This window comes from Amphiura filiformis, chromosome 6 (genome assembly GCF_039555335.1).
Source record: "Amphiura filiformis chromosome 6, Afil_fr2py, whole genome shotgun sequence".
NCBI classification, from domain to species: Eukaryota; Metazoa; Echinodermata; class Ophiuroidea; order Amphilepidida; family Amphiuridae; genus Amphiura; species Amphiura filiformis.
Genome location: NC_092633.1, coordinates 32,669,843 through 32,693,048, shown reverse-complemented (window position 1 = coordinate 32,693,048; position 23,206 = coordinate 32,669,843). Strand labels below are relative to the sequence as shown.

At 36.1% G+C, this 23,206-nt stretch overlaps 1 protein-coding gene across 1 annotated transcript; it reads left to right on the top strand.

The window, feature by feature from the left end:
- The first annotated feature begins 2,975 nt into the window (after positions 1–2,975).
- On the top strand, positions 2,976–22,273 carry LOC140155296 (TNF receptor-associated factor 4-like). Its single transcript, XM_072178072.1, has 8 exons — positions 2,976–3,858; positions 9,842–9,893; positions 10,236–10,340; positions 18,578–18,817; positions 19,488–19,565; positions 20,199–20,327; positions 20,734–20,938; positions 21,275–22,273. The coding sequence occupies exons 1-8, from the start codon at positions 3,485–3,487 to the stop codon at positions 21,601–21,603; spliced, it is 1,512 nt and encodes a 503-aa protein (XP_072034173.1). The 5' UTR covers positions 2,976–3,484; the 3' UTR covers positions 21,604–22,273.
- The last annotated feature ends 933 nt before the right edge of the window (positions 22,274–23,206 follow it).

Genomic DNA, 23,206 nt, shown 5'->3' with positions numbered 1-23,206 from the left:
AGGAGAAGCAAAGGGGGTCAGCGGGCACAACCCCAAGCAAATATGGAGGAAAACAAAAACAAATTTATTTATTTGAGCCAATTATCAGCCCCTGGTAATTTGACCATTTTACAACTCCTGACTACAAATGCCTGAATTTATTTGCCACTCCTTAAAGTAAACAGTATAAAAGGTTATAGAAAAAACAAACAAAACATAATTATAAGAGTTAAATAAATTAAGGACTTTCAAAATGGGTTTAACCCCGATTTATTCAAACATGTCTCTAATGAGATCTCTGTGGTGTGTACGTATTTACAATTCTGAGGGGTACAAAAGAAGCAAAAACAAAGAGGAAAACAAAATGCACACGGAAATTGCTCACTGGAGATGTATGTTTGAACCATCAAATAATTTCATTTTCATTCATGTTGAAGATAACTGAAAGAATTAAAGAAGTACTTTTTTTTTTTTTTTTTGTTGTGTGTATTAAGATTTTCAATATGTGTGTTATTTTGTTTGTTCATACCTTTGACTAAATGATATACTTAAGTCTCAGGTTTATATCTGTTATTCTACTGTGTTACTGTGGCTTTATACTCAGTTTTAGCATGATTGACATTGGTTATTATATATTTATGGATATATCCATTATTTCTATTACAGATATTAACCAACATATCCATGTTTTTTAAATTGTAATTTAATATTAGCTTACCAAAAATACTACAATCTACTGTTAATCAAGTTAAGTCTGGTTTTATGGAAATCCCCAAAGTTGCTAGAAAAAAGTAAATTGAATATGGACCCCATGATAAAACATATGCAAGCAAGTTTTGGCAGGTCGAAAGTCGAGGGGGGGGGGGGCATTTTTTGACATGGGTGGGGACAGGGGTGGTTAGCGCTCTAAAAAAGCTTATAATGGAAACGTTTAAATATGCCAAGTCTAGGATTCCTTGGCATGCGGAGAGGTAAAGAAATTTTTGGTACACGTTTTCCCTCACCCATGGCTCGTAATTATTGCACAGCCGTGGGGCAAGCCTGGGAACAGGAAGATTATTTTGCATGGGATGGGGTGTGTGTGATTGGGGTGTGATGATTGTGTGCTAGTTAGTAGGGTCATCTACAGCAATTTCGTGACCGTGGAAATGGAAGGTTCATTTCTCAGTGGATTTGTCTTCACAGTAGGAAGGTTAAATAAACAATTTAGCCACCCCCCCCTCCACCATGGTAAATCCATAACCATAATACAACGATAATATGAAAAATGCTTGAATTACTGCCGGGGAACACTGTAAAATGCATGACCCGTCTTGTCACAACGATTAAAACCTTTAGGCCTATAGTTTTGACTATTTACGACTTACGGTTTAAGACAAAACGTATCTATGGTTTAAGACAAAATGTGTCTAAGGTCAATGCTCCAATTTCTTTCAAAAAAGGCTCAAATGTTTCACCTAATCACAGGATTGAAACAAAAAATGCCTCTTGGATTTAGTTATCGAGGTACAGGGCAAAGGTCATTTCGGCCGATTAAAAAACATACATGTTTAGTGTCCGGATTTTTTTTTTAAATGAAGGAGGAGGGGTGCTTCTTATTTTGTTATCGAAAAATGGGTGCAAAACCCCATATATAGCCATTTTTTAAGTACACACAGTGTCTGACATCGATGCCTGAAAAAAAGTAGGAGGCTTGTTTTATTTTATTGTTCTGGCATAGGATAGGCCCCTCTACTGAACAAAGGTGCTTTACATAGGCTATGTATTTACAAGGCTATAGAATGTGTTTCAACTTCTGAAACATTTCCGTTAAAAAGTTACAACTGAAATTTTAGATAATAAAATTTAAAAATCGTCAAAAAAAGCAGAGGACGCTAAACATGTATTTTTTTTTTATACTTCGACTTTTGTGCTGTTAATTAATAAAGGAAGTCTCCGACAATCACAACATTATGTCTTGCATGTTAGAAAAATAATTATCAAGCACGAATCACGTGGTTTTATTTAAAGCAAACTGATATTGACCATAAAACAGCCATAACACGCGATATTCAAAATTCCCGGGCGCCGAAATTGTCTGGTGCAATGACGTGCCAGTCAGAGGATGATTTAAGGAAGCCCCATCATGCACTGCAAAAGTGTTATCACTAGAGTTTCAACTGTCACTTTACTTTTCAAATCTCATTGAATTCTGTGCAAAAGTTGTTGTTTTAGAATTGTTTGTGTGTCATTATTACTTGGTCGATTTCAGAATAAAAGGGAAGTGTGTTTAAAGGATAATTCACAATTGAGCACAAAATAATAAACATGACGGCGTGGGAATTTTGAATATCGCGTGTTAAGAGCGGCTGTTTTTATTCGTTTTTATGGTTAATATGAGTTTGTTTCAAATAAAATCATCATGTGGTAATTAGTTTTCTAACATTTTAGGCATAATGTTGTGATTGCCTGAGACTTCCTTGAAACTAATGTAAACTACGTCGGAGCATTTTTAATTTTTGACCCTGTGTGATTGATATTTGACATTTGACACATTTTGTCTTATCTCCGTATAGACCATAAGTCGTAGATAGTAGCAACTATACATTTGTTTGATCCGTGACATGACGGATAGTTTGATATACATTTTACAGTAATCCAAGCATTTGTCCCCTGTATTATGGATCTCTGATTATGGATTTACCCCCTCCTGGAGTTTACCCCATATTTTCGTGAGGGGCATGGGGCTTTTTAAAAAATTTTGTTTTATTTTATTCAACCTTCATAAAATACAAATTCCATTGAGAAACGAACCTTTTTAAAAATTAAAAATGCTCCGACGTAGTTTGCATTAGTTTCAAGGAAGTCTCCGGCAATCACAACATTATGCCCAAAATGTTAATAAACTAATTATCACATGATGATTTTATTCGAAACAAACTCAAGAGCTCCTTTTCCGACCTTCCAATTTAGACGCTTGTGAGCCCGGCTTGTGAGTCGTGTAGAAACAGTTAAAACAATCGATTTATTGGTCAAATTTAGGTTTGCATAATAATTTCATATATGTATTCATATCGATAGTCATATGTTATTTATAAGTGACAATAAAAGAAATGGTGGTATAATATTGATTGTAAGATGCGTGGAACAAAACCTTCCAGAAGTTACCGTGGAAGGGAGTTGAAAAATAAATAACATCAGTGACGGCAACACGTATTCTCAGTCGCATACCAAAGGAAAATTGTGTGAAAGGCAGTTGGAAAAAATATATTTCTACCTCTTATTCGAGTCTTCAACGATTTGCAGGATTTTATTCAGTAATTTTAGCTGATTACCAAACATATATCATAGCTTGCCGTGTTTTAATTGTTCGTCTCAACATGCGTCATTGTATAGCAGGTCTTCTCTACAGTCGTACAATGTAGCCTCATGGTTGTTTTTCAATTGTACTTCAAGAACATATCGACCATTTATTGCCAGTTTGTAATATTCTGTACATTGACTGCGCTTTATCAAACTTACCAAGATGCCTGAAAAAGAAGAATATGATGAATACGATGAGTACGAAGAAGCCCTTAACGACATTGCACCTCTGGAAGAAGATGGAAGGGAGGATGAAGAACTAGAAGAGGAAGGTGGAGAAGAAGAACTTCATCCAGAAACAACATCAAGAAAGGGATCCGGAACCTCTCAGCGATCTAGTGCCAGCAACGGTTCGGGTACCGCAGCCGAGAACGCAGAACCCAAGTTTACATTTTCAGGTTTGGAGGTTATCTTTTGGGATGAAGCAGTTGATGATAAGTACCTGTGTGTGGTGTGTAACCAGGTTCTGCGTTATCCTGTGCAGTTTGAAGAGTGTGGACACAGATGCTGCTCATCATGTTTATCAGATTTACTCAGGTAAGCTAAGGTCTAGTCAATATCATTAGATTCATAGTCAAATAAGAGATTTCTTGTGAAATTTGATCAGAAATAATTCAAATTGAGTCAAATGTGACCCGAATAGTGTCGAATTTGACAGGGATTTAGTCAAATTTGACGTGATTTCTGGAACTAGGAGAGATCTTATTCTTAATCTTACTAGGAATCTTGTCAACTTTGACTACAGACCTTTTTAAAAGTGCACACCAAAATATTTAAAGACGATTTAGCAAGGTACTCCTTCATAGAATAGACGGAGTCTATCCGTCATGTACACCATAGAAAAGGGGCAGATCAAATCGAAATCCATCATCTTCATTCAATTCAAAAGTTCGAACCATGCATTTGATCAAATATTAAACTGACGATTTCTTACAAACTATTTCAAGGAAATCTCAAGAGTACACCAGATTTTTTTATTTTTTGCTAATCAATCAATTATTTGCATTATTTTCACGTGAGAAAGATTATAAGAAGTATAACATTTCTGTTTTTGCATAGGAAGTTTAGCCTATATTCATTCTTCTTATCGCAAATTATTTTATTTAGGCCTATCAGTTTTAAAAAATACTATCAACTGTTGCCAAATGAAACCCAGATTAATCCTAATTATTCATTGGCAATAAATGTTAAATTTCACTAATTGGCCAATTATGAATTAAGGACCAAAAACTTGCATTTTAGGTGTTTTTCACATGCTATGACAATCAAGACTAAAGACTTGTATGAAGTCTAATTTCAATTTATGCAATTTATTCAATTTTTGTAAAAGACATGTTTCTTATAACAAATCATTTAATTAAAGTAACACAAAACAAGTGAACAATTAGAGCAAAATTTCGGCATAACCTCAGAATTTTGAATACTTAAGGCGATTTAATACCCTGATTTTCATCAGTACCCATCTTCTTTTTTTTGTTGCAAATTTATGAAGTATATAAATATGTTCATCATCTCATGTCCTGAACTTATAAAATATCTCTACATAAAAAGTGGTTTTAAAGCATTTTAGAAAATCATTTTAGCCCTATATATTTTTTTTTTTTTACTGTATCCTGGTAACTGAGATGTGTGTTTCATAACAAACCATTTAATTTATTCTATTGAACATGTCCAAGTAGAATACATGAATAGAATACATTAAATCCTTTGTTATACTATCTATAGAAATGTAGGCCTACTCACTGATTATAACACTGAATAAATTAAATAGGCCTAATCTCTTCCACATAGACAATTCAATACTACACCGTGTATGTATCTTCTATAATATCACTGAATATGTTGTTAGGAAAAGAGATTAAAAAAGGCTATAAGGTCACCAAAGGTCAGGTTATAGGTCAATTGGTTCAGGTCAAATTCAGGCATCCATTTTGAATACATGTGATAGTCTGTGGATATCATACATGTCATAATGAGGCATCAATTTTGATATTTTGTCTGTTACTGGATATATAATGGAAATGTGTGAGGTGGATATACTAAAATACCTTGGGATGTAAATGGTGAGTACAATTTAGATTGCCTAGTTGAGTTGGATTGGGCAAATAAATATAAAATAGTTACCAAAATCACAAAAATGAAGCTTACGGGAAACTACCTAATATGGTGGTATAGGTGACAAAAAATACAATCTTTTTCAACATTGCTGTAGTGTGGTTTTGGTAACCTGTTACCTATGGCTTAATTAAGTTTCAGTGACATAGTGTCGCAAGTTCAAAATACAAAATATAGCTCGACATTGAAAATAGAAGCATTTTAACCGGTTCGTTTTTTGATAGTTGTGGAGCACCAAGTTCAGGAATTCATAAAAGAAATCAGGGACCACTTATTCCCATTTTACATATCAACATTATTTCCCTAATGTGTTAACAACACATATCCAAAATTTTAACGAAATCCGTTGATAGTAAGCTTTCCAAAATGAAGTGAATTTAAATCATCAGTGATGTACCTCCTTTTGGCTTCTATCTTCAAAAGCATGTAAGCTACATTGATACCGATGCCACCAATAAAACGAGAAGATTTGCCCCTTCATTTTGCATACCACTTTGTCCAATTTTGTTTTGTAATTTCTTCACAAAATGCAAAAAAATGCAAAAAAAATCAATGGGTGTAGTACCCCTTAATAGCCTTGTTCCAAGTCTTTGATTTTTGTGACTCGATTGTCAGAAAACATACTGAAAATGCATGTTTTTGGGTTTTTTTATTATTAAAATTGTGAACTTTTTTTTATCTCCAGTTAGTATTAACTTAATGATTAGACTTGAGCTATGTTTCATTTGGCAGAACTTGATAATATTTTTGAATCCCAAAAGTGCTGTTTTTTCTGGAATTGGGAGTAGATCACTAAACCAATGAACAATGTTGTTATGGTCATTGTGACGATATAGTATGAATAAGAAATAAGAATACTGAGAGAAATTGTTTCATTGCACAGATGGCGTTATTCGCATCAAATGATAAAATACATTAGTAGCTATGGTAATTGATAAAATATGCAAAAGCATTCGATTCACAAGAAGAGTTTGGTCAAAACGTCTCCAGTAGAGATCCGGTCTGCCATCATAAATTAACCATGCATGTTTTAAACAGGTTTTTAGAGTAAAAAACGATAGTAGGAAAAAGTTACTATAGTTGCGAATGTGGTACATGTTAATAAATACGTTTTTGTACCATCTAAATATGTTATTTTGTCAGTTTAGCAACAAGCACCATGTAATACGCTAATTATGGAAGAACTTTCATCATCATCAGTCAAAAAAAATTGTGAAAGCCAGACTTAGGCATATCCTCCCGCTTCCAGAAAATGTTTAATATAAAATTTCCTAATATATCTTTTTAGCTGCGGGTAGCAGCTCTATAAGTCACCATGTCTCTCCGTTAGTCCGTGCGTCCGTTAGTCCGTCCGTTAGTCCGTTAGTAACAAACGCTAAAAGGTGCTGTTACGTCAACATCGTTTGTCGCATGGCTATTGGCTATGGTACCTACTTGGTGAGGGGGAGGGCCTATACCGGCCCCATACTGGAAAAGAGTTTCGTCCCGAAATATGCTAATTACATGTAGGTCATTAAAGGGGCATTACACGATTTTCAACAATTTCTAAAAAATGCTGTTACGTCAACATCGTTTGTCGCATGGCTATGGTACTTGGTGAGGGGGAAGCCAGGTACCGGCCCCATACTGGAAAAGAGTTTCGTCCCGAAATATGCTAATTAGGTCATTAAAGGGGCATTACACGATTTTCAACAATTTCTAAAAAATGCTGTTATGTCAACATCGTTTGTCGCATGGCTATGGTACTTGGTGAGGGGGAAGCCAGGTACCGGCCCTATACTGGAAAAGAGTTTCGTCCCGAAATATGCTAATTAGGTCATTAAAGGGGCATAGGCCTATACACGATTTTCAACAATTTCTAAAAATGCTGTTACGTCAACATCGTTTGTTGCATGGCTATGGTACTTGGTGAGGGGGAAGACAAGTACCGGCCCTATACTGGAAAAGAGTTTCGTCCCGAAATATGCTAATTAGGTCATTAAAGGGGCATATACACGATTTTCAACAATTTCTAAAAAATGCTGTTACGTCAACATCGTTTGTCGCATGGCTATGGTACTACTTGGTGAGGGAGAGGGCCTATAAGGCAATTAAGGGAAATTTGGGAAAAGTGGGGAACATGAGGGAAATTGAGGGGAATGGGGGAAATTAAGGGCAATTTTGGGGGAATTAAGGGAAATTCAGGTGAATTAATTGATTTTGTGGGCAATTAAGGAAATTGGGGAAAATTGAGGGAATTAAGGGAAATTTGGGAAAATTGAGGAGAAGTAAGGGAAATTCAGGGAAATTCAGGTGAATTAAGGGAAATTTGGGAAAATAGAGGGAATTTAAGGGAAATTTGGGAAAATGAGGGGAAATTGAGGGGAAATTGGGAACATTGAGGAAGTTAAGGGAATTGAAGATAATTAAGGGAAATTCTGGTGAATTAAGGAAATTGACAAGAATTAAGGAAATTAGGGATTTAACACTTGATGTCAAGGCGCTTTTTTCCGAAAATCGTGTGGACATCAAAAGTGTCGAAATCGGTTTCCGAACACTTTCGATGTCAAGACGCTTTTTTCCGAAAATCGTTTGGACATGAAAAGTGTACGAAATCGGTTTCCGAACACTTTTGATGTCAAGACGCTTTTTTTCCGAAAATCGTTTGGACATCAAAAGTGTCCGAAATCGGTTTCCGAACACTTTCGATGTCAAGACGCTTTCTTCCCGAAAATCGTTTGGACATCAAACGTGTCCGAAATCGGTTTCCGAACACTTTTGATGTCAAGACGCTTTTTTCCCGAAAATCGTTTGGACATCAAAAGTGTCCGAAATCGGTTTCCGAACACTTTTGATGTCAAGCTGCTTTTTTCCCGAAAATCGTTTGGACATCAAGTGTCCGGAATCGGTGTCCAAACAATTTCGATGTCATGACGCGTTTTTCCCGAAAATCGTTTGGACATCAAAAGTGTCCAAAATTGGTTTCCGAACACAATTTTTCAAATTTTGATTTTTTTGGTGTGGATGGAAATACCCTTTTGAGTGCCCTCAAAGGTTAAGCTCACAGAGGGGTTACAGGTCAAAATAGGGGTCAAACTTGAAGCTTGAACCTGCTTCAAAGACACCAACACTGCAAAATTGAATTCCTTGTCCCGCAGCGACCGCTACGGATCCGACGGTAGGCCTACTTGTTTGTCTAAGATAAGAGGATGACAATTACCTTACAGGCCTTCTATAATTTGCGAAATGTTATGGATTTATTTCTGTATTACATATGAACATCAAAAAGGCATTTTCTATAACATAACGAAACATGATATAGGCCTACGAAAATTATTTCGCCAAAATCGGCAATGGGTTAATTAAGATGCTTAAAAAACGGTGAAAATGTGATTGGTTCCTATTCAGCATTTACGCAGACCCACAGAGACCCACACATGTAGAGGACGCGATGTGTAAGGATCGCGCTCCAGACCTGTACCTGCAGGGGACGTAATACGGGAAGGAGAAAAAAGGTGGAAGGAATAAAGTAATAATACAAAGCAGACCAACAACAACAACAACAACAAAACCGTATTTGCACATTTTTAGATGAAAAAATAATGCTCAAAATTGCGACATTTAAAAACTTTGCACGCGGTCTTTATTTTCAGTTATGTTTTCTTTCTTAAGTAATCACACTTTGTTGACGATGTCAATAATGATTAAGAAAGAAAAAACGTAAAAAACTTAAAAGTAATGAGGAGTATGGCTATGTAATTTGAAGATTAACTAAAGTATGATGATGAGTAATTACCGTAATTACGAGGTATAAACATGATTCAATATGATTAGGCCTACATACTAGTGAAACGTAAGTAATGAGTATAAATTATGGTTATACACTGGAACAAGATAATTGGAGATAGTGGATTTCAAACTTTGAAGCTCTTACTTTAATTAATATTTTTTAAAGAGCAAAACTAAGTAATAAATACTGCTTTGTAGTGGAACAATTTAAGGTAATTTTAAAGTCACACTATTCAGAGACTGAAATATTTTGTACATTTGCTTTCCATTCCACGAATTGATCAATAAACACAGACGGTTCTAAACTTAGTAAACCTTAAAAAGAAAAACACATTTTGGCTCTAAATCTAAAACCAATAACCATCTTTTAATTGTTGATCAATTTGAGGAAAAAAAGAAGGACCTGTCTAAAATCGGATATAACAATATGAATCCGGGATATGTTCACCAAAGCAATATGTCAAATATCAACTACGTGTAAGAACAAGTGCGGATGAAATTACACAATAGAGAGAAGATGGTATAGTTTGAACCAAGGTACAGAAATCGTAGTTAAATTTCATTCTTTTCTTACTCTTAGCTTCAAATAGCGGCTATTCACAACATATTAATTTTTGTTCATACAATTTCTTCCTAGGGTATCACCACGATGTCCCTTGTGTCCAAATGCTCCAGTGTCGAGAGACAAGGTAAGATTAACAATTCATTTTGTAACTCGTCGTTTGAGATTATTTCATGGAACCACCGACCACACCGGCCACTTGCCAATTCATTGATGGTATAGTGAGTTTACCTCATCCTGGGGTTGCTCATAAAAATCACTCCAGAATTTACACGATAATTATAATGTTGTTGATGTTGACGATGTCAATAATGATGATGATGATGACGATGATAATGGTGACAAAATGATGATAACTATGATGACGATAATGATGATGATGATCAGATGATGATGATAATAACAATGATAAAAGGAATTGATTTTACTGTATAAAAATGTAAATCACGTTTTATGTTATATCTTACAGGTGTACGTAGACACGGCATTTGGCAACGAGATCGGTCAAATTGCAATATGTTGTCCAAATCACAAGAAAGGCTGCGAATGGGAAGGCATTCTCAACGAAAACAAGGTAAAATGGGAACAATTAAGTGACAGCACCTTGAAACAATGCAAACGATTTCTAGAAATTACCAATAATTATTATGACACTATAAAGGCATCGCCAACCGCCCAAAATGACACTCAGTTAAATCTTATTTCTTTCCATTTTTCTTATTTTCGAGTTTTTCTTTGTTTGCTTACTTTCCTTTGTTTATAATGAAAAGCAAGTAAATAAAGAATGTAATCCAGTACATGTTTTTTTATTTTTAACATTTTATACTCCCTTTAATTGGCCGATTGAAATATTTGAATCTTGTAACGATTGATGATGTAGGAATCAATCTAAATAGAGTGAAAAATAGATTGAAACGTTTTTTGGTTTGACTCTCTTTTTAATTTTTTTTTGTAGACTGATTTCACTATCCAATGTGTTACTTATAAATTATGTACTGCCAAATGGCATATGTTATGAATGAGATTTCAACCTTTTTAGAGTGAATAATCTTTTTTTGTAACATATTAATCGATTTTTCGTCATCAAACATTCGTTAGAACTTAAACATTACTGGAAATAGAATGGCAATAGATTAAATAACGTACATATTGTACATACAATATTGTACGTACAATACTCGAGTCTGAAGCGCACTTAAGGATTTGCCCCTAATTCGGGACGGTAAAAGATTATTAGACAATGAAAATCAATCCTTTCTATTGACAATTCAATCGAAAAAGATTTGCACCTAACTTTAACCACTCTAAAAGATTGAGAATCACTTCTGATTGAAAAAAAAGTGTGGAAATTCAAATCACCGACTGAAATACTGTCGAAAACGATTTGTTCCTAATTCGGGACGGCAAAATATAGGTTTTCCCGTCCAATTTCAAACTTTGGTCGTTCAGTTTAGTATAAGTGTCATTCCTTTTCGCGCGAAATTGAATGAACGCTTACATTCTCGATTTCAATTTAGCAAATGTGCAATCTATTTCATTTAATACGCATTCAAAATTCTAAATAGTGCACCCAATTTCGCACATTGTGCAGCAAATTTCACAAATTGTGCAGCCAAATTCACGTGGCCTTGAATTCAGAGCCTATTTGGAAATACAAATTCATATATGCGGAAACAAAATGGAAAAATGTTCAATCGAATTCGCAAAGTGCAAAATCAAATCCAGAAGTTCTTAAATATTTTACAATGGTTCAAATATAAAATGCTATTTATCGTGTTTATATTGAACATTAGATACATGTATCGTCAACATTGTTCAAACAAGCACGTTGCTATATTAAATGTGAAGGGAAAACATATTTTTAAGTAATGTTTAAAATTGCCGTATGCATAGGCCTAGTAAAACGAATGAAAAATGAATTATAAATAATCATAATATTTAAAAGCATTTTCCCGGTTTAGATCAGAAACCATAAAGTGATGTATGTCCCATAGTTCAATCAAGCTCAGTCTAGTTAATCATATAAATTATAAAAATATAATGAAACTTTTCCTTTAAGTTAATGCTACTTTTTCTTACGATAGATCTTTTTTAAATCTTCGTATTTTTAATATTAAATGTACGTCAACATTGTGCAAACAAGCATGTTGCTATATTAAATGTGAAGGAAAAACATAGTTTAAAGTATATTATGCTTAAATTACCTGATGGATATAGGCCTCGTAAATCATATAAAATATATAAAACTCTTCCTTTAAGTTAATGCTACTTCCTACGATCGGTCTTTTTAAATCTTTGTATTTTTAATTGTATAAAATGTAATGTAGAATAAAAACTGAATGAACACAATCAAAACAACATCCAGAAATTAAATAGCTAAGCATATTTTGCAGTCGACTTGTAAACATATCCTTCACATCACAACCTGTTTGATTAATTAATATAGACCCATGCATTTCTTGTCCATTTCATTGTGTGAAAATTTATATATAGGCCTATAGTATATATAACATTTTTATTAATTTTTTTTTCGGTGTCTGCAAATACATTTGAACATGTTAATAACTTATGCAATGAAGGTGAATAGTGAGTGTTCAATCATAAACACATGAAATCCTGGAAACGTGCCGGAAACGTGAAGATTAACATGTTGAAGTGTTATAATATTTTTAACACCCGAATGTGTTAAGCGGAAATCCTGGAAACGTTCCGGAAACGTGAAGATTAACATGTTAAAGTGTTATAATATTTTTAACACCCGAATGTGTTAAGCGTTAAAATATCGCTTAACACATTCGGGTGTTAAAACAATATTAACATGTTACATTCGTATTCGTAGTTGCAAGCATTAATGCGTTTATATAAATGAATACTGAAGTATACTTCTCATTACAAGCAATACCCATTAAAACATTTGTGTGTTTATTCTGTGTTACATAGGACTACTCACCTTGTTTCTGCTCGGCTGCAACGTAGACGTATATATAGGCCTATGTCAATATACTTAAAAATCCGCATAATTTCAAATTGAATTCCTTTTCGCTAATTAGATTGTCAATGCATGAAATTGAAAATCGAATTAACAACATTTTGCAGTCCCTCATGCATCTATGGCGAAATAGATTGCATATTTCTTTAAATTCGACGTCTAATGGTGAAATTGAAACATTCAAGAACGAAACTGAATTCACAATAATGAATTGTTCTGATCATACATTAATTTCATTGAACTAAAATGAAATCGATTGCTAATAATGCGAAAAAGAAATCGGGATTCGTTGCGATCATTCAATCTTGCGCGAAAACGAATGACACTTATACTAAACTGAACGACCAAAGTTTGAAATTGGACGGGAAAACCTATATTTTTAAATATTCAATCTTTTTGATTGAATATTCAATCGGGCAATTTAAGAGAGTAGAACCCTGTGGAATCAACTATTCAGCTGTTCTGAATAATTATACTAACAGCGCGGTGTCCTACAAGTTGTATAAAAACACATTGCTTTTGTATCTGTGATTCTGCCACAGAGTTCCATTAAAAGATCTGTGATTCTGCCACAGATGTCCATTAAAAGATCTGTGATTCTGCCACAGAGGTCCATTAAAAGATCTGTGAATCTGCCACGGAGGTCCATTAAAAGATCTGTGATTCTGCCACGGAGGTCAATTAAAAGATCTGTGATTCTGCCACGGAGGTCCATTAAAACATCTGTGCATGTGATTCTGCCACGGAGGTCCATTAAAAGATCTGTGATTCTGCCACGGAGGTCCATTAAAAGATCTGTGATTCTGCCACAGAGGTCCATGGATCACAACTGCTATTTTAACATCCATCAAACGTAAGGACAAGCTGTATCGTAAATTCAAATCTTCTCCAACAGATGCTAATAAGCGTTTACTAGTAAATTATAGAAATACTCTTACCAGTCTAATTCGTAATTCTAAGAAAATGTATTATTGTAATCTACTCAGTGACCACAAGCATGATCTCAAACAAACCTGGAAAATTTTAAATGATCTTTTAGGAAGGAAGCGTAAGCAACCTTTTCCAGATTGTTTTAATATAAATAACATTCCAACAACTGATCCTAGCATGATTGCCAATGGTTTTAATGATTTCTTCACCAACATTGGTCCTAAGTTAGCTAAAATATTCCTTCTACACACGTTCCTTTTGATCAATTTTTGAATAAAATTCCTTCTCCACAGAATTCACTATTTCTCACACCTACGGATACAAATGAAGTTATCAAAATCTGTGCTTCTCTTAGATCTGGTGCTAGTCCTGGCTATGATGAAATTAGACCTGATATTGTTAAAGCTGTTAAGCACCTGATTGCTTCTCCGTTGGTTCACATATTTAATTTGTCCATTTCTACTGGAATTTTTCCAGATGAGCTTAAGCACGCTAAAGTGGTCCTATTTTTAAAGCTGGCGACTCCAATTTATGTAACAATTATCGCCCAATTTCAATCCTTCCTGTGTTTTCAAAGATATTTGAGCGTATTATTCATAAGAGACTTTATAATTTTCTAACATATCATTTATTACTTCATCAAAGTCAATTTGGTTTTAGAACAAATTATTCTTCCTACATGGCTGTCTTAGAGGCATACAATATGATCGTTTCTCATCTTGATAAAGGTCACCATACATTGGGTATATTCCTGGACCTCTCCAAGGCTTTCGATACGATCAATCATGATATTCTCATTGAGAAACTTCGCCATTATGGAGTACGTGGAAAGGCCTTGGAGTGGTTCATGAGTTACCTTACAAACAGAAAACAATATGTTGTGTTCAATAATTGTAAATCTCATTTAAGTACTGTTCATTGCGGTGTTCCCCAAGGTTCTGTATTGGGTCCCCTTCTTTTATTATTTTCCTCAATGATATTGTATATTCTTCGAAAGATTTGTCTTTTTTTATCTATGCAGATGATACAAATGCTATTATGTCCAATCCGAACCTTGATGAACTTATCTGTTCTGTTAATAATGAATTAATTAATATTTCTGTCTGGTTCAAAGCTAACAAGTTGTCCCTTAATGTTCAAAAACGAATTATATTATGTTTAAAACCGTCATAGCAATCGCACATATCACAATACACATATATTTATTGATGCCAATGAACTTATGAAAGTAACTCGTACTAAATTTTTGGGTGTTATTCTTGACGAATCTCTGACTTGGTATGATCATAATTCTTATGTTACCAATATTGTTTCAAGGTATAGTGGAATTCTGTATCGTCTTAAGCATATTCTTTCGTGTAATACGTTATTTACCTTGTACAATACATTAGTTCTACCTCATTTAAACTACTGCAATATAATTTGGGCAGATCCTAACAACTGTAATTTGAACTCTATTTTTGTTAAACAAAAGAGAATTATCAGATTATGTACCAACTCTACGTGGCTGGCCCACACATCACCTTTATTTTCTCAGCTAAATACCTTGAATATTTTTGATATTCATAAACTTATCAAAGCTTTATTTATGTATAATTTCAGTATTAACAACATGCCTTGTAATTTTGCCAATTATTTTGTTAAAAATATGGCCATCCACAATTATTCCACTCGTTCATCGAGTTTGTTTCGTCCTTCAATATTCAAATATGATTTGGCTAGAAATACCATTAGAAGGCAAGGTCCATTGCTCTGGAATGCCATCCCCGATGATATCAAAATTGCCTTGTCTCCTAATTCTTTTAAACGCAGTTACAAAGATTACTTGATTTGTTTATACTCATAAATTTATTGTATTCAATAATGTCATTTATCATAAAATTGTATCATTGTACTGTAAGTTAAGACACTTACTTTTACATTTCTCATTGACTTTTTATATGTCATGATTGTCATTGCCAACGTCTTTGTCTGTCTGCACTAGTCCTGTCAGTCTGTCGTTTTTCACCCCCGTCCTTGTCTGTTGTCTGGAGGCGTCTTTTTGTTTTTGTCACTGAGGGCAATCACGTCTTTCGAGCTTTGCTCTTGTGATTGTCCTACCATCGTTTTCTCAACCTTTTGTTACTGTATATAATATTATTATGATATGATGGTGAAATAAACTTGAACTTGAACTTGAACTTGATTAAAAGATCTGTGATACTGCCACAGAGGTCCATTAAAAGATCTGTAATACTGCCACAGAGGTCTATTAAAAGATCTGTGATTCTGCCACGGAGGTCCATTAAAAGATCTGTGATTCTGCCACAGAGGTCTATTAAAAGATCTGTGATACTGCCACAGAGGTCCATTAAAAGATCTGTGATTCTGCCACAGAGGTCTATTAAAAGATCTGTGATACTGCCACAGAGGTCCATTAAAAGATCTGTGATACTGCCACAGAGGTCCATTAAAAGATCTGTAATACTGCCACAGAGGTCTATTAAAAGATCTGTGATTCTGCCACGGAGGTCCATTAAAAGATCTGTGATTCTGCCACAGAGGTCTATTAAAAGATCTGTGATACTGCCACAGAGGTCCATTAAAAGATCTGTGATTCTGCCACAGAGGTCCATTAAAGGATCTGTGATTCTGCCACAGAGGTCTATTAAAAGATCTGTGATTCTGCCACAGAGGTCCATTAAAAGGTCTGTGATTCTACCATAGAGGTCCATTAAAAGATCTGTGATTCTGCCACAGAGGTCCTTTAAAAGATCTGTGATTCTGCCACAGAGGTCTATTAAAAGATCTGTGATACTGCCACAGAGGTCCATTAAAAGATCTGTGATTCTGCCACAGAGGTCCATTAAAGGATCTGTGATTCTGCCACAGAGGTCTATTAAAAGATCTGTGATTCTGCCACAGAGGTCCATTAAAAGATCTGTGATTCTACCATAGAGGTCCATTAAAAGATCTGTGATTCTGCTACAGAGGTCCATTAAAACATCCGTGATTCTGCCACAGAGGTCCATTAAAACATCCGTGATTCTGCCACAGAGGTCTATTAAAAGATTCTGCATACTTTCTGAAATCTTCCATGTTCGCCATCGACCATTTAACAGTGTTGTAGTCGAGTCCTCGTCATCCGAGTCCGAGTCCGAGTCCGAGTCCTTGGTGTCTGAGTCCAAGTCCGAGTCCGAGTCCCTGCCAATTTCTGATGTCCGAGTCCGAGTCCGAGTCCTGAACGTTCGAGTCCGAGTCCGAGTCCGAGTCCTTATGTATCAAATTCAAGCATCTGGGTTTTCACCAATACTTTATCAACATAGGCCTATACTTAACCAGGATTTTAGTTCTATATTATTTTCTTGTAAATACATAATTTGCTTGTCCCACCTAGCATGCCTAGAATTGTTTTGGGGCTGTGCACTAATTATGCAGAGCCTGGGGAGGGATGAATTAGCAAAAAAATGCTTATCCCCTCTCGCCCTGCCAAAAATTGCTTCCCCCCGGCCTGCCATAAATCTTTGCACATGCCATTTTTTGAGATCCTGTAGTTTAGATATATAATGCGAGCGCAGCGAGCAGGAAAATTTGCATATATGTAAACGTTTCTGTACTGTTTTCTATAAGCGTTTTCTTTGAAAGGTGCCCCATATGTGCCAAAAATTATTTGTCCCCCCTCTCGGTTTGCCAAATATTAGTTCCACCCGGCCAGAAAAATTCTTCCCCCCAATTTTCCCTTCCCCCCATGATCACAATTTTTGCTCAGCCCCTTAGATAGCATACCTTGGAAACAGAGTATCACAGACTCACAGTTAACTTATTAGGCTTGTGTTTTAAAGAGGCAAAAGATGCAATATGACATCACTACCAAACTTCAGGTGCCAAACGAAGGGGTGTTGGTTCTGGCTGTAGGCCTATGCAGTATTATTCCGGGGGTGAGGGACTAACATGTAAAGGCAGTGGCGTAGCGTGGGTCATCATATTGAGGAGGGGGCCGGGGCACCGGGTCTGATGGAGAGGGGGGGGGGCACAAGCCATTTTTTGGCACTTTTACTATGGGATTTTCGAAATTTTGCCATCGACCCCGTGCCCCCATGACGCTACGCCACTGTGTAAAGGTGGTACGGGTATGTGCGGCGGTCAAGAGTCCCTTTTCCAAACTCTCCTGCAGTTCCTTAAGATCCCCATTTGCATCATGCTCCAGTTCATTAAGACTAACACTCTGAAAATTGTAGCTCTTCAGCTCAAATTTGGAAACATTTTGAATTTGTTAGCTCCAAAGCCTATAATTTCGCCCAATTTTAGTTCACAGACCTCCACAAAAATGTTGAAATTTCAGTTCATCAAGCCCGTATTTTCCCCCAAATCAGTTCTTAGCTCCCAAGTTTGGCACCGGACACACACACCTACCAAAACTTAACTTGAGTGCCCCAAGGTTTTTATATACATTCTAGATTTGCATCTAACAAAGCAGTCATATCAAAACAAATGATCATGATTAAAATCCATTTAACCAATTAAAGATAGGCCTATAACTGAAAACAATCTTGCTTTTTGGTTGTACATTTATTTACAAACTGAATTTATTTGCATGCAAAATTACTTAGATTAATCATGTGATGTGATCATTGATCAAGTGGAAGTTTACAATGAACAAAAATAAAAGACCTAAAAAGACCCTATTTTGCCGGACTCGAGGAGGACTCGGAGCCGAGTCCCCGAGTCCTTGGGGTCCGAGTCCGAGTCCAAGTCCTTAGCTCCCGAGTCCAAGTCCGAGTCCGAGTCCTTGAAAAAAGGACTCGAGTCCGGACTCGAGTCCGAGCGAGTCCGAGTCCCGAGTCCTCCAACACTGCCATTTAACGAAACTATCGTCGTCAATACTAACCATTTCCATTTTCACATTCACACAGGACCATCAAGAGAACTGTACCTTCTTAGAATTGGAATGTCCCAACCTTTGTGGCGCCAAATTTGAAAGACGTTTTCTGAAGCAACATACCAGCGAAGACTGTACGAAACGAATGGTCACGTGTGAGTTCTGTACTGAGACGGTGTTTTATAAAGATGAGATTGCGCACATGAATGCCTGTAAGAAGTTCCCAGTGCCTTGTCCTAATGGCTGCAAATTGACTGAAATACCGCGTGGAGAGGTGGGTACTATAATATAGATACTAATGAATTGATTGATAGGCCTCTCTAGGCCTATAATACTATTCGTTTGATTCACTATGATTCTACCAAAGAATGCACTCGAAAGTGCCAATTCGTAATCTAAATTTACTCTTGCGTCTCGTCTGCACTTTTAGTGCATATCTGCTCAAAAGAGTATTTTCGTGATCTTACCATCCTCTTTTTATGACATTTTCAGTACTTATCCACGAAAAAGCTTATTCCCAAATTTCAGTTGATTCCGATTTTGCGTTTGCGAGTTATGCATGATTATGTGTATTACACTGCTTCAATAAGCTGATGTGTTGTAATTTCGTTCGGGTGTACTCTGGTGTACCAGAACGAAATACAAATTTAACGATTTTTGCTAAACGAATTAATCTGCAAGAAATTGTTTGAACATAAACATTAATGTAGTCAAAGGTTTCCAGTGGTATAAAAATCTCAACTCTTTTGTGAAAAGTGGGGAGGGGGGATGAGGCTGTGGATCACGAAATGCCCCTTTAATTTAATATCGTAGCGGTGCAATGTGAGCGAAGTTCAAGAGATAAATACATTGAAGTTGAAATTCTTTAAGTATCAAAATGTTTCTCTTTTTACGATGAAGTGAAGTGAAGTGAAGATAATGACATTTTATATTATTTGTTGCAGGTGAAACTTCATATTGACACAGAATGTCCGAAAGCAAAGATTCCATGCCCTTTCAATGAAATGGGATGCGAATACAAGGTAAAATGATGAACTGAAATTGAATTGATCATATTTATATAAAATAAATTAGGCTACAGGTCTTCTTAAGTTTTCAGAAATTGTTCTTGACAGTTTTAGTTCTCCATGAATTCTTTCCCTGTCGCTGAACATGAACACTTTAGTACCCCTCATATAGAGCCATAGGCAATCTTGACCCAGATGTGTCATCTGGTGCAGTCCAGCTTTCCAGGAAGTGCCCTTGTCTGAGGTATTTGGTTGTCACATGTTGAAGGTGTACGGGGAATCGCGGATGTGCATGCCACGTGGGTTTTTTTTGGGGGGGGTACCTTTTCAGCGATTTTGGTATATTGGTGGGTGGGGGTTATTATTGAAGACAGGTAGACCTATAAGTCAGAAAGTCAGCATCCAAAGTCTGCGTGGCAATGCTTCCCGTAACCCAAGACCCCCCCCCCCTACCATGACTGAGTATTTTAGTCATAGTCTGGGGTTATTGACGACTTTTTAGCTAGAACGCAATGATACTATAGTGAAATGTATAAACGTATGAGTGTGATTATGAATTATTGTAAGCAGCAACCTCATCAGATGATATTATGATATTTGTAAAAATAAAAGGCCGAATGTATTCAACGATTTTTCTCCTGATTTCAGTGCGAGCGACACCGGATGACGAAGCACACACAGGATGAGCCAGTTGATCATCTTAACCACTTATGCAGTTACATTGGAAAACAACGAACGCTGATTGATAAACATCACGAAACATTGGTCAACAACAAGGTCGGTAACTAGCACATCAACGTTTGAAATTGGAATATGGGCATATGAACCTATTCTGAAGCATAAAGCATACTCCTTTGGGTCATTTTAGCTTCTTTTTTTGTTTGTCTCAATATTTCTCATTGAGCTGTTCTACGTTCTACTAATAGAATCCAGGATAGTCTACCAAAATCAAAGAGTATAGCAGAAGAGAGTGCCCCAGAGAGGCTTCAAGGTTATGTGGGACATGGTCCCGAGCATGATGCGAGATCTAAATGGGCTGGCCAATGGGGGCATGTGCAATACATAACTTGATATACGTGGCGATAAATACCTCACATCTAACAATAAATTCAAACTCTTTAAACTCTAACGAACTTAATTTGCATATGGTAACATAGTGTAAAACATTTTGATTTCTTTCCAGGATTCTTTGAATAAATGCGTACAGAAAGTGCTCGATCTTGAGAAGCTTTACGGATCACAACTCGTCTGGAAGATTGACAGATACGCCGAGAGGATGCAAGAAGCGAGAACCGGCAAGAAAATTACCATATTTAGCCCGCCATTTATGACAAGCAGACATGGCTACAAGTTGGCCGTATCACTTTGTCTTAATGGTGATGGAAAAGGTAATTAAGTTTGGTACATCAAGTTAAGTGCAACGACTAAATGTAACGATAATAGTGATAGGTACACTGAATGGTTAACTGCCGTCCGTCACTGCAGGGCCGAGGAATGACCCATGCGGAACACCTGCGATATTAATGAGATCTTTTTTGGATTTCGTATACTAGTATTCGTGCTATCTTAGTTTTTATTTCATTTTCTTGGTGTGTTATTTGTCACTCTCTAAATACATTGTCTTTCCTTCAACTGTTGAAGTCAAATTTCACTAAATTGACTTTCCTTCTTTCTTTGCACCTTTCTGGCCAATTAATTAAATAATCAATTTATTCTATTTACAGCAAAGGGCCACTTCATGTCCATTTTCATCTGCATCTGTCGAGGAGAATACGATGCTCTCTTACCCTGGCCATTTTGCCATCGCTGTACCTTCACTTTGATCGACCAGTGTCAAGATCCATCGGCACGTCGAAACGTCTCTTACACAATCAAACCTAACGTATGCAAGGAAAACAAACCATTCCTTGGACGACCGCTTGGTGAACGAAATGCCAGTTTTGGGACACAGAAGTTTGTGCCACTCAACACATTGAAGACATTAGATTATATTCGTGACGACACCATGTTCGTCAAAGTACATGTTGATCATGATAACATGATCTTACTGTAAATTGCTGGTGGTTGAGACTCTAGAGTTTCTCTCATGATATCATGATTTACACTGTTAGAACACTGGGTAAAAACCGGGGTTGGTAAGGTTTTACCCAAGATTGGGTAAATTTTACCCAACATCGGGTTATTTCAGTAACTTACCCAACGTTGGGAAAATGTTACCAAATATTGGACAACAATCCTTACCCAACCCACGAGGGTTGTTCATATGGTACCCGGCGGTTGTGTAAAATTGTAATTTTACCCAACTTGGGTAGGTATTAACCAAGTTAGGTAAAATTTCCAATGTTGGATAACATTTTACCCTACGTCGGGTAAATTACTGAAAATGACCCGATGTTGGGTAGAATTTACCCAACTGGTTTTTTTTACCCAGTGTATTACAGTGTACTGTAAATTGCAGGTGATTGAGACGAATTTCTCCTATGATATGATCTTACTGTAAATTGCAGGTGATTCAGACGTTTCTCTCAGAGGAAGGTGTAAATGGGAGTTTTGGGTTGTTACATGTCTTAGTTTTCAAAGTTTTTGTTACTTAGATATCGATGTAAGACGAGCTCATACTGCTTACAAAGTCCATCTTAATTCAAAATGAATTGGTACAGTCGATATATTATAGATTGCTATCGTTAGTATCTAAGGCTCTGAATTTGAACAAAAACGATACCTTAATAGGCCTATATTATTATAACATACACTTATCACTTACTTCATCTATAGCTATGCTATTATATAATACTGTATATATATAATACAAAAATACGAAATTATAATTATACTTATATATTAATTATATATTAAATTGAATTTATGTTTAAAAAACAGTATAAATTATACGAGTCAAATCTATTTAAAGGGCATTATACAGGGTGTCCCCCCAAAAAAGAGGCCCCTCATTGCGCCCTCTTTTTCTCCTATTTCTGAAAAGTTGATTAAATATATTTTGGTATGTAAAGAAACCTTTAATCGTTAGCTTTAATAAACCAAAACAATTATTTCAATCGGCTCACAACTTTTGAAGATATGCCCTTTTGAATAAAGGTACCCGTTTTTCACTCTGTCCACGGATAGCAAACAGAGTGGTTGGGGTGGCTCATGCTGTGGAGTGGCCTGCACGATCACCAGACCTCACACCACTTTTTTTCCTTTGTGGCAAAATCTAAGATTTTCCCAAACGTATTACTGAATGCATTCGCAAGTATCCGGCGCAAAAGGATGGTACGCAACGCAATTGACGTAATGAGGACCAGGGCTGAAACCTGTATTCGCCAAGGCCAGGAGGCAACCAGGTAGAGGACAGAGCAGCACAGTAAACTCAGTTCAGAAGAACCAAAGACAAACCAAACTCCTTTAGGGCTACCTTTTATCCTAAAAAGAGAAATGACTTATGCTGTAAATAAAAAAGAAATCAAGAAACAACAAAGTAAGAAAGTAAGAAACATAATAAAACAAAAAAGGCATAAATAACCAAGAAAAAATAAGTAATTGCAAGTAAAGCAAAAGAAGTCCCATTCGGCATCCATTTTACCCACAAATTAATTACACTATTAACAAAATCCATTGCCCAAAACCCACCGGTAAAGCCCATTCCATTTATTTTA